Raw genomic sequence first — 12,549 nt, 5'->3', positions numbered from 1 at the left:
CAGTATGTGTGCAAAATATGTTGCTTTTGTCCATCTAGTAGTTCATTATCCTTATTGAACTTGGCACATATAGCTGTGATTAAACATAAAAGTCTCCAACCAAAGAAGAAATGCATCATATTACTCTGTTGAGCATAGTGCAGAGGGAAGAACAGGGCCGGATCACGGTGGAATTGGGTCCTTAAGTAGAATTTCCTATTAACACCATCACTCCCAGTAACTATTTTGATCCAGAGTTGGCGTAATCTGCACTGTAAAAATAATAAAAAAAAGGTAAAATACCAACAGCTGTGGTTGCCAGAATTTTACCGTATTTTATAATATGGTAAAAAAAAAATGTACCTAATTTTAAACGGTAATGGTTTTACAGACTTTTTTTTTTTACAGTGTGGGAGAGGGGCCGTGTTTAGTTGGCTGGTCTTAAAATCAATTAGGGATAATTGGTTATTGTTTGCGGAGATTTATTTGCAAACAAACCGAAAATTAAACAAAAATTAAATATTAACCTCATAGCATCAGATTGTAACTATGGTAACACAACAAATAATAAAGATTATTATTTGCTCTTTTACAAAGTAAGTATGCCAATCCCATTAAACCTAATTAAAAATTTGAAACAACTTAGAATGTTTTAATGAAACTTTACTGAAACATTCAAGTCAAACTTTTCTCATTCTCAATAAACAAATATAAAACTTCAAACTCTTAGTTTGACCATTCATGGGAGATCCCTGATGGTTAAAGCAGCGGATTAGTTTGCTTATGCCTTAGTCTGGCTCTGGTGAAGTACGAGCAAAACACAGACGATTAAATTAAGAGATAGCAACATTCTTAAACTACTCTGGCTATTTCAACTTCCTCTGTTGATTGAATCTGCTCTAACAGTTCATATAACAAAGGAGCCATTCGCTTAAACTGCTACCACCAGTTCATTCAATTACCACTTAGGAAATGACTAGCACAGCTGAGCTAAAACAATAAGCCATTACGCACTGCGAGGGTCCTTCCATTACCAGCATCTATGTGGAAATGAACAATCCAGCTGAGAGGATTTACCTCATTTTAAGGCAACACTGTCAGTGCTGAGAGGTGAGATGTTTACACACAGAAGCAAGAACACGAAGAGGTGGAGCATGATGGGAAACTGGGCAGTAATATGTGTTTTCCAGGCATATAGTGCTATTTTATAGCACAATCAATCAACTATGTTACCTTCACTTGTTAAAAAAAAGCTTTGTCTATCAAATATGACTCAAAAGAAATGTTACTTTTTAATTTAGCGCCTTGAAATTGGGCCTCTGTCTCTTTAAAAACTCCGGCTCTTTCTGGTATGGGAGGTATAATACCTACCCAAACTCAATAGATGCTGATGCATTGTTAATGCACTCGATTGCTAATGCTGTCTGTTGCATAAGCAATATTAACAGACGGCTCCCTTTCCCGTAGCAATCTCCAGACTGATTGCAACATGTTGCAGTGTGACGTCACGCAAGATGCTGGCTGCTGTTGGCTACCATTGGTTTTAGCTGTCAAGTTGTCAACATAACAAATTAAATCTGTATGCATGATGTATAAAAGAAAAAGGCATTCAGTGCTTTGGTACTATTTGTCAGCGCTATGACAACTAGCTAAGAAGGTCAGAAACAACTTTAATTTTTTTTAAAAATAGCGAGGAAGAGGGAAGCAGTTATGTCAAGCAGTTATGCTAGCTTGACTTTGACAAACTTAACATGTAGATGTTACCATGACAAAAAGCTTTGTCATGGTAACAGGAAAACAGCTGCGACAACAGCAAACCTGTAAACAGTGAAAAGTAGAATACGTAAACCCCTTCTTTCAGTTTGACTGGTGCTCACGTTAATTGATTATTCATGTTTTGTAGCAACTTTGTCATTTAATGTAAAATCAATAGCACAAAAGGGAAGAATGTTGTTAACTTACAGTTTTGCTGAGGTAACCGGTGGAGATATTTCTGCATTGTTTGTCCTCGGAGGGGCAGCATCCTCCACACCTATATACAGACACACACGGTGGCTTATAGAAGACGTTGGTGGGAGCCCCGAACTCCCTGCCCACATCAACACACACTTCTCTGGGCATGCATTGAGTTTTCCTCCACTCCAACTCTATACCTGCACACAAAAAAGTCAGCTGTTTGCAACATTTCTTTTCTTATCTTTTATTTTTCTGCTGCACAAAGTATTGTATCCCAATCGTCATGTGTTCAGTATAACAAAGACTTGGATGCACGCTTGGTAAGATATTACATTTAAAGTGTTACAGTCATACTCTACATTAATATTGCCCTTAATGCTCAACATAATGTATGTTTTTAGAGGCTGGGATACTTAATGGTGACTTATTATGCTTCCTTGAACAGGTTAGGATAGATCTATGGGCTTTACAAAACATGTTCATTACCTTTTTGCACAAAATTGTTTTACGATTTTAGTCTGCCCACTTCTGTTGTTCTGGTTTAGGGTGTCTTGTCACTTTAAATTAAAATAAGCTGCTGCTGGCCACGCCCCCCAACTCAACATTTATGTACACTCGCATGTGAAAATGGCTGCAGACAGATGCGCAATTATACAACCATACATCTTTGAAAATCAGAAGTAAAGCCTCCCGCAAAACCAACAGGAATACAGTAAGTTGTTTCTGGATGGTAAGTCAACAACAGAACACTTATCTTTTCCAGCAGCCATTGTACAGTGGTAAAACTAGCTGATCAAACATGCTGGAGCTACACTTGGGTTGCTAGGTAACAGACCCGTGCCCATCAATTGTGACTTAACAATCTGAAAGTTTTTGAAACAGCTCATTTTCCAGATACCAAAAAAAAACATGAACTTATTGCCAAAAAAAATGGCTGGGTGCTTTTAGAAGCAGCAGAGACCTGAATTGAAGTACAAAATTGTGTAAAATGTGAATTTTGCATAATAGGTTCCCTTTAAGCTCCTTGTGTAATACAAATTATTGTTCCATTGTGTCATGGAAATAATGGAAAATAATCCTCAAAATGTTGATAAATAGTAATCAATATCAGATTCATAATTATGATCTGAATTTTTAGGAATGCTGTTGTAGTTACTTATGTTTCTGATATAATTGCAGCCCTGGTTCTGAAAACAGTCACGCAGCTCTGTTTAAATGTGCAACTTCTGGTTCTAATCTGATCATTTCAAGTTTAAACTAGAAGACAAGCTGAGAGACATCAGGAAATTCTGACAAACATCAGTATTTTGTCTAGACCTGGATACTAACTGTGACCTAATACACTCTTAAACACGTTATATATACATGAATGGATTTTCTAGAAAAGATACAACTGAAGATAACGCTTACATTATACGTAATTATCAATTTGTTGTCTGTGCTTATGAGTTTAATTACTCTAGCAGAATTGTAGTGTTTGTACCATTTTTATGAGAATATTAACAACAGAAAACCATTTTGGTAAGTCATTGTTAGTTTTTGGCTGAAGCCAACAATTTATTGCACTTTTTAAATCATAATGACAATAGGAACTACTGACCCAACAGACCACTGACAGCTTCAAGTCTTTTGTGGTAGTTGTGGGTGAGAAAAGTTATTTTCAACCCATAAAGCTGCCAATTCTTTCTGGCCAAAAGTCTCCAGTTCCTGTAAAGTCGAGTTCTTTCCTGGATGAATTGCATGTTTGAGATCTCTCCAAAGTGGCTAAATGATCAATGCGGCCCCTTCAGTAACTTTATTTTTCTTTTTGTTTCTTTTCCGTAATCTATGACAGGTCGACTTTCGTTTTGGATAAGAGCCACATACACAACCTCTGAGCTGGTGAGTATTTTCTCATAACCTTCTGGATAAATCTTCCCATCAATTTTAACCAAATGCCTTGCATCTTTGTAGCTCACACAAGAACACTCATGGTGTAAATGTAGCGTTGATAGTCGTGGCCATAAAGTTACCTTTGTTTCAGGGTTTTTTTTTTTGGCTCATTGGGCCAAGTAATGACTTTCGTCTGGCTACTCGACCGTGCAGCACATTTTTTTTCTTTATTCTGCACGTCAAAACAGTTCCACTACCAGTATGTTGGCTGAAGCCATTTGTAGGATTTCCTTTGTATGCTGAACAATTTTCCAGACATTTGTTGCTTGGTTCAATCATTTTACACTTCATAATGAGGATTTAAACACAGTTAGCTTTGGATTTACATCATTATCTTGTTTATAAAGCTCGCCACCTTCTCCCAGAAATCCTTTGAAAATGACTACACTTTTCCTGTGATTTTAAATCCAGTACTGGTCAAAAATCACAGGATGACTGGGTGAAACACACAGGAGCCAAAAACTCCCTGACATTTTAAACCCACAAGCTAAATTCAGCAAACAGCTCAACATTAAGCAAAGTTACCTTTAGGAACATTTTGCATGCTTGTTTTTTTGTCATCAGGCCAAAATTTCCAGCTTATGTAAACATTTGATGAGGTGCATTTGAGTAGTTTCTGATTTTCAGCATGATTTAAAAGGAGCAAACATAATAGTTTAATATTAAATGGGTTCATCCAACTATTAGTCATGAGAAACAGAACCATTTTCATATTATATTCTCTGAAAAAGTGCAAATTTAGGTGCGAGTTTTAAGGAAGGTAATGTGTACTCTTTCCCCAAGTCATTTTTTTTCCTGTTTCTGTTATTTCTAAGTCAAATTGTCAAGAAAAAGTTGCTTGACAAAATGGACCGTTTAAAAGTAAACATCTGAAACAAATCTGAGACGCTCCATATAAACACCTACAGCTGACTACCAGCCAATGGCAAATATCTACTTACAGGCATTGTTCCCAGATGGGAAACTTTAGTCCGATAGCAAATGTTCTTAAAAACAACATAGCACTGTGCGTGACAGAAATCCTCATTATGTACAACTCCCATTGGAAAAGGATTTTTTTTTACATGTAGTTGTAAAAGGGGAAAAAGAAGGCACTTACTTTTAAGGACATCCAAGTTGAGGTAGGCAGCAGCGTATGTCGGCTCCTCGGCTTCAGAAAGCGGCCGCAGCCGGTGAGTCTGTGGCCTCTGAGTGAATTTGGAAGCTGAGGATGCAGCGGCAGAAAGTTTGGATCTGCACTTCAGAGCAGCCCAATATGAAGGATAGATCAGACTCATCAGTTCATCTACACTGGAGGCTGAACGCAGCTTCTGCTCCATGTCCGGCTTTGGTAATGTGTCCTGTAAATAACAAGAAACACCTTCACTCAGAGAGGGACTCCAACCTCAAAGTATACATGGTTCCGGTGATTGCTTCTGACAAACCTGGGAACAGTTTTTACAACGTCACCGATTGTACGTGGCTCTGCAAAAAATTATCTATACCCTGAAAGCTAGAGGTTTTTTTTTTTTACATATTTGTTAAAACTGTCAGCATGTTGTGACAGTTTGTTCAGACAGATAATCTGTGAAAGCCAATGTCCTCCATCTTGTCGTAGAGTCACTATATCCGTCTGAAGAAATGCACCACTAACTACCAAAAGCAACCAATCAGAGACAGAAGGCAGGGCTTAGCGCTGTCAATCAAAGCAGCTAAATGTGCTAATGGTGGATAAACAAATTACTGTTACTCTTCTTTGAGAATTGTTTTGATTTCATAACGCATGAACAGTTTCAGATCAAGCCACAGCATTTCTATCAGAATTAAGATTAAACTTTGACTAAGCTGCTCCAAAATGTTTATTTAGCTTTTTTGGGGGGGCATTCAAAGGTGGAGTTGACCCTCAAACTTCATTTCGCAAGCTGGTGGCTTAGATAGGAAACTTAATTAATGGTTCAATCAAGTGTTAAGTGTCAGACTGTCAGGGTCTGCATTTTGTTTCCGTTTTATTTTGGGTTTTTTTTGGTTTGAGTTTTTTTTTTCCTGCCGTTGGGACTGGCATTCCTCATGACATCCACCAGAGGTCGCCAACAGACAGAGCCCCTGGAAGGCTGCTGAGTTCAACCCGTTTACACACCTGCAGCTTGTTTTGGAGGGCGTGGATTATGGATTTAAGCAGCAGCTCCTCTCCGTCTCATCGCCTGAGTGTTTGCTTACTTCGGTAACAACTCGTTCCAGAACTAGGCTCTCTGTGATCTGTTCCGCTCTAACCCTTTGTTGTCTTCCTCGTCAGATATCCTGCTGTTCTCTCGCGGTTCTGGCGAAGAGCAGTCCTCCCCGAGTTCAGTGTGCGCCTGTGCTCCCCTCGTTGTGGATTCCCTACCTCCTGTGTCCTCCCTCGACGCTGTCGGTGCTACCGGTCAGAAGCCACCCCTCGTGTGTCCACCCTTTCCTCTCGTCGATCCCTCTCTGGTGGAACCCCCCTCATTCCAAGTAAGACAGACTCTGGAATATTCCCGAAGGATTTTCTCCTCACTGCTCTGACCCTGCTTCTCCTGTTGGTAGCAAGACGACCCGGTCATCAGCACCAGGAGTCGCGTCCTGACCCCTCCCCTGACTTCAATAAACTGATTATTGTGCACTTAATCGTTCTCTCTGATTGTGTTCTTGCATGTGGGTTCGTAAAGTAAAACTCAACATGACACAGACAGAATTACCAAATATGTTTTACTGTCAGTATAATGTTGTTTTTTTCTAAACATCTTGGTTTATCACAGATGTAACAGGACACAGGGCTTCAAAAAATGTCCACACAGTCAGGATCTGTGTTTTTCTGTGTTTATTTAGAGTTTTCTGTGTCCTTGAGTCTCTTCGTTGTCCTGTCCTCCCCTTGATTGTTCCCAGGTGTGTCTCGTTTCTGTGATTACCCGCCCATGTATTTAACTCCACCTGTGTTCCTTGTTCCTCGTCGGGTCCTTGTCGTTGTATGTCGTTGTATGTCGTTGCCAATGTCTAGTCGTCGTGTCCATCTGCCTGCTGCTCGTTGTTTGGACTGTGTTCCCGTCATTAAAATCATCATTTTCATTTCTACCTGGGTCTCAAGCGTCTGCCTCACCACCTCAACACCGCACCGTTTCATGACAGAAGGACCCGACCAGACCGAACGGTGAGGCACGCTATTTTTTACTTTTCATCATGGACCCAGAGGAGTTAAAGGAGCTAACTGAAACGATCAGGGAGTACGAGGAGGCAATGGCCAAGCCGTACGCTGCCATCCGACGCCTCGGTTTCGCCATCCGCTTGGTACTGCTGCTGGACTACTGGGTTCCTCGCTTTCCGCACCCGGGGTTTGTGGAGTTGCAGAGGGAGGCAGAGTGGGAGCGTAAGGCGGCCCTAGCCGTCATGGCTGGCGAACCTCTGCCTCCCAAGCCGCACAGTTTCTCCGCCAGCCCAGATCCCGCTCCAGTTCCGGGACCAGCAACTCCAGCCGGCGTTCCGGTCGGCGCACCCGAGGCCGAATCAGCCGGCGTTCCAGCCGGCGCACCCGAGGCCGTTCCAGCCGGCGCACCCGAGGCCGTTCCAGCCGGCGCACCCGAGGCCGTTCCAGCCGGCGCTCCTGCCGGCGCACCCGAGGCCGAATCAGCCGGCGTTCCAGCCGGCGCACCCGAGGCCGAATCAGCCGGCGATCCAGCCGGCGTTCCTGCCGGCGCACCGGAGGCCGTTCCAGCCGGCGTTCCTGCCGGCGCACCCGAGACCGAGACCCCCTGCGTTCCTCCCGAGACCGAGACCCCCTGCGTTCCTCCCGAGACCGAGACCCCCTGCGTTCCTCCCGAGACCGAGACCCCCTGCGTTCCGACCGAGACCCCCTGCGTTCCGACCCGAGACTCTGACCTCCAGCGTTCCGACCCGAGACTCTGACCTCCAGCGTTCCGACCGAGACCCTGACCCCCTGCGTTCCGACCGAGACCCCCTGCGTTCCGACCGAGACCCCCTGCGTTCCGACCGAGACCCCCTGCGTTCCGACCGAGACTCTGACCTCCAGCGTTCCACCCGAGACCCTGACCTCCAGCGTTCCGACCGAGACCCTGACCTCCAGCGTTCCGACCGAGACCCTGACCTCCAGCGTTCCGACCGAGACCCCTTGTGCTCCGACCGAGACCCTACCTCGGGGGGCTCGTCATCGCCGTCTGTGGGCGGCCCCCGGGACTCCCCATTGCCACCTCCAGCGCCGCGGACGGCCGCTGGACCGCCTCCGGGGGTCCCGCCTCCGTGGTTCCCGCCTCCAGCGCCGCGGACGGCCGCCGGACCGCCTCCGTGGTTCCCGCCTCCAGCGCCGCGGACGGCCGCCGGACCACCTCCGTGGTTCCCGCCTCCAGCGCCGCGGACGGCCGCCGGACCGCCTCCGTGGTTCCCGCCTCCAGCGCCGCGGACGGCCGCCGGACCGCCTCCGTGGTTCCCGCGGACGACCGCCAGACCACCTCTGTGGTTCCCGCCTCCTTTGCCTCCGCCCACCCTGTGGGTAGTTTTTTGTTTGTTTATGGACTCTTGGCCCTTCTTGTGTTTCCGCCCACGATGGTGGGTTGTTTTTTGTTTTTCTGGACTCTGGCCCCCCGTCCAGCGCCCCTCCGCCCACCCTTGTTGTGTTTTTTTTTTTGTGGGCGTCTGGTAGCCGCCCTTGAGGGGGGGTACTGTCAGGATCTGTGTTTTTCTGTGTTTATTTAGAGTTTTCTGTGTCCTTGAGTCTCTTCGTTGTCCTGTCCTCCCCTTGATTGTTCCCAGGTGTGTCTCGTTTCTGTGATTACCCGCCCATGTATTTAACTCCACCTGTGTTCCTTGTTCCTCGTCGGGTCCTTGTCGTTGTATGTCGTTGCCAATGTCTAGTCGTCGTGTCCATCTGCCTGCTGCTCGTTGTTTGGACTGTGTTCCCGTCATTAAAATCATCATTTTCATTTCTACCTGGGTCTCAAGCGTCTGCCTCACCACCTCAACACCGCACCGTTTCATGACACACACTTTACTCATCAGTCCACAGAATATTTCTGCAAAAGTCTTCAATCGTAGAGATAATCCAGATGTTTATTCTGGTAAATGTTGGATGAACAGCTTTTAATTCAGCAGTTGTTCTAGACTTGAGACTCTGCCATTGATATAATTTCGACCAGGTTCTTTCTTGTTGCTGAATCATAAAAATCAGGAACATTATTTGTGTCATTATCATGATGTCACCTGAGACAAATGGGTCTTACAGTACATTAAAAGTTGCTCTGGGTTCTTGTGTGTTCTCTAGGATAAGTCACATATGTGCACTTGGAGTTATTTTGGAAGGAAAACCACTGTTCCAGGTTTCCTCTATTCGTGAAGGATGGCTCTCATTGTGATTTACTGGAGCTTCACATCCCCAGAAGTGTTTTTGTAACACTTTCTGCACTGATAGACAGCAAAGTCTTTGATTCTAACCTGTGCTTTAATGTCTTTACATCAGGACATGTGTTGAATTTTAATGGAGCAGCACCAGTTGGCACCAATCCCATCTTCCCTAAGAAAATCAATGCCACAGAACTTTAAGTTCTGGAGTAATGGCCCCTTCTGCAGGGTATGTGGCTGGGTTCGGTGCAGCACATCTCTGTGCTTCTTCAGCTTGGAGAAGAAGCAGTGAAGCTACTTTTCTGCTTCACTGCGACCTCCCTCTGGGTTGAGCACATGGCCGTCCTGTGGGGGGTCTCTGGTGAAGCCAGATGCAGCCTTGATTTAATAAAATCAGTCACAAAACTAGCATATCATCTCCACGTGTGACCAGCTTCTCCATATGGTCTGCCTGAAATGCTACAACATGCCAGTTGGTGCGACAAACAATCAACTGTTTGATTAATGTAATTATGGCTGAAACGATTAATCTGTGCTGATTAATCGTGATTAATCGACTATTAAAATGACCGTCAACTAATTTAGTAATCGATTCATTGTTAAATGGAGCATACAGACTCAAAAAACAGGAAATTTACAGAAAGAACAACACAATCAGAGCAGTAATTAAACCAAAACGGTACAAAAAATACATAAATATTTTCCATTTAAGATAAAAATAGACCTTTGTAAATATGTTGCATCAAAAACTGTATAAAAATCTATTTTTAAGTCTTTTGTTATACAATTATTAATCAGTTAATCTAAAAAATAGTCACCAGATCAGCTCTATACTGTATTGATGTTAAGTGAAGTAGAAAGAGACAATTTTTAACATATTGACGTAAGAAGTATTTTTTTTAGCTGCAGATGATCAAGAATTCATTAAAAGAACTGCTATGTTATTGCATTTTAGGCAGATAATGTAGCATTAAAACATTTATTTTATATCTAAAATAATCAAAAACTCTTTATGCCATGAGTTAGTCATTATGAAAATGTCTAAGTAGTCAAACCTTTAACTGCATAATGTGGCAACAAAATGAAAAATGGAGGTATTTCTTGGTATTCTGTTCTGCAGTCACATTATTTTTGTTCTGGTAAAGTTCTAGCTATTTTTACATGTTTTTAGTTTAACACTTTAAACGCCTTACAGAGACAGTGAATAGGCCTAAACAAACCTTAAGCTTTCTTACAGGCCTTAACAGTTCAAATATAATGAAAAATACTATAATGTCCATCAAAAACTGAGAGAACCCATTGTTTTGTTTTGTTTTTTCTATGTGCTTGCAATGCAGGATCTTTATCTGGTGATTCTGCTGCCAGTCGGACATGATGTTACATTAAAAAGTCTTGATTTATTTCTAATCAATAGGTTTAGTCAGGAATCAAAGCAGAACTTCAGGCAGCTGCAGTTTGACAAATTCATGACTAGTCTGTGTGAATGTTATCTCATTTCCTGACCTTCATTGCAGTTACTCGTATGCTATTGTACTATTAATGATAATGATCAATTTAACATTCACACAATCAGAAACAATACTTTTGCTGCAACCAAGGCCATATCAAACACAAGCATACACACTCGCCTTTGTATTAGAGGCTTTTCAAAGAGACACTCAAGCAAACACTCAATTTCCCACTTGTAATGTTTCCTTTTGGAAGAATGTGTTTATTTACGAGTGTCCACATATTTACACACACACCGCCTGTCCTTCAGCATGGGAAAAAGCCGTCCCTCTGGATTTGTGAACCAAACAATTGAGAACCTTTAAACGAGACTGTCACCTGACAGATTCTGCTTCCTGCCCTGAAATGCCAACAAGCAGCAGAGACTCAATGGCACTCACTATTTTCATCTTTCCTCTTGTTTCCTGGGTTTTTAATAGAGCTGAGGGTTATAAAATAGTTTTGAAATGAAGGAACCGCTGAGATAGCTAAACAAGATGAAGCGCATTTTGATTGTTGCTAAAATAAACAAACCTGAGTGTTTTTAACTTGTTTTATTAAGTTTTTCTATTAATTTTAATCTGCGCACTAAGGGTGAGAAGAATTTGAATTTAATTTTACCAAGAGTAAATGCATAATAAAAAGTTGAACTTGCATATTTTCTAAGTGTACTACCCTATTACCAAACATACATACTAAAATATACACCACTTGTTTGGTGACTATGAGTCTGAAAAGGAGTAGGCAGAAGGTTAATTTATTTAATCATACACCTTTTCCATTCTGTAGTTCATTGCATGAATAATCTTCCCAGGCACGTGCAGAGGGGGGGGTAAAGGGGCCTTGAGCCCCTGCCTCTTTTATCTTTCATGCCCCTAGTGACCTTTTTGAGCGTTTTTTTATCTCCAGCTAACGCTCCGGGCGAGAGGCTGGGTCACCCTGTAAAGAGTCGCCAGTCTGTCGCATGTCTTTATATCAGACATCTTGATATAAGACAACGTACCGACTGTCACTGCGAGTCGCGACGCAGCTAGAAGCCCCAGTACCACCTGGTACCACCTGCTCTCTGTTCTCTCCGGTTCTCCTTAACGTTACTACCAGGCGGGTTAAAGCCACTGCTGATGGGATCTGGGCTGGAGGTTCGCGGCTGTAAATATAAGTTACTGCAGAACCTCAAGTGTTAAAGGAAGATTCGGCCCAGAGCAATTGGAGTTCACAAAATAAACATCAGAGAAAATATTGTAGCAATAATTAGAACTGCAGCAAAAAGCCAAACATGCCACAATTAAATTAATCAAAATGTCCCCAAAGCATCGGCAGACTGACAGGGGCCACCGGGGGATTCCAGGTAGATTCCAGGTAGATTCCAGAGATGCGCATCACAGAGGTTGTTCCTCCAGGGCCGGCCCAAGGTAATATGGGGCCTTAGACAGAAACCCCCTCCCCCTTCTCCCTTTGAGAGAGACCAGGTTCACTGGCCGAGTTTAAAATCAATCACTGATTATTGGTTATTGCTGTGATGTATTTGTGAACAAACCCAACTCAAACACAAGGATTACACCATATTGTAGCCATGGTAACACAACAATCAAACTATCAAGATGATTCTTTAAACTTTTACTAAGTAAACTTCTTAAATAAATCCTAAATGTAATTTTTTTTTTCTCAGCTGAATACATGAAATAAAATTTAACAACATTGTCATTCTCTATAAATGATTGTCTTATATCTGCTAAATGGTCCAGGGTTTAATTGTCTGGGGAAAGAGTAAAGATATAATTTCAAAGGTAAGGAGGGAGGTTTTAAATCATATCTTCTGTTTGTTGTATCTGATTACATTACATTGACATT

General features: G+C 42.7%; 1 protein-coding gene across 1 annotated transcript in view; it reads right to left on the bottom strand.

Annotated features, from left to right (window-relative positions):
* The window catches only part of vegfc (vascular endothelial growth factor c), a 49,552-nt gene that overhangs the window by 23,675 nt on the left and 13,328 nt on the right, over positions 1-12,549 (bottom strand). Inside the window, exons 2-3 of the mRNA XM_028018963.1 lie at positions 4,967-5,207; positions 1,942-2,132 (exon numbers count right to left, since the gene is read on the bottom strand). Coding sequence (XP_027874764.1) covers positions 1,942-2,132; positions 4,967-5,207 — 432 coding nt within the window. The remainder of the gene's footprint in view (positions 1-1,941; positions 2,133-4,966; positions 5,208-12,549) is intronic.

The sequence above is a fragment of the Xiphophorus couchianus genome, chromosome 5 (assembly GCF_001444195.1).
Source record: "Xiphophorus couchianus chromosome 5, X_couchianus-1.0, whole genome shotgun sequence".
NCBI classification, from domain to species: Eukaryota; Metazoa; Chordata; class Actinopteri; order Cyprinodontiformes; family Poeciliidae; genus Xiphophorus; species Xiphophorus couchianus.
Note: the sequence above shows the minus strand (reverse complement) of the source record. Positions and strands in the feature narration are given on the sequence as shown.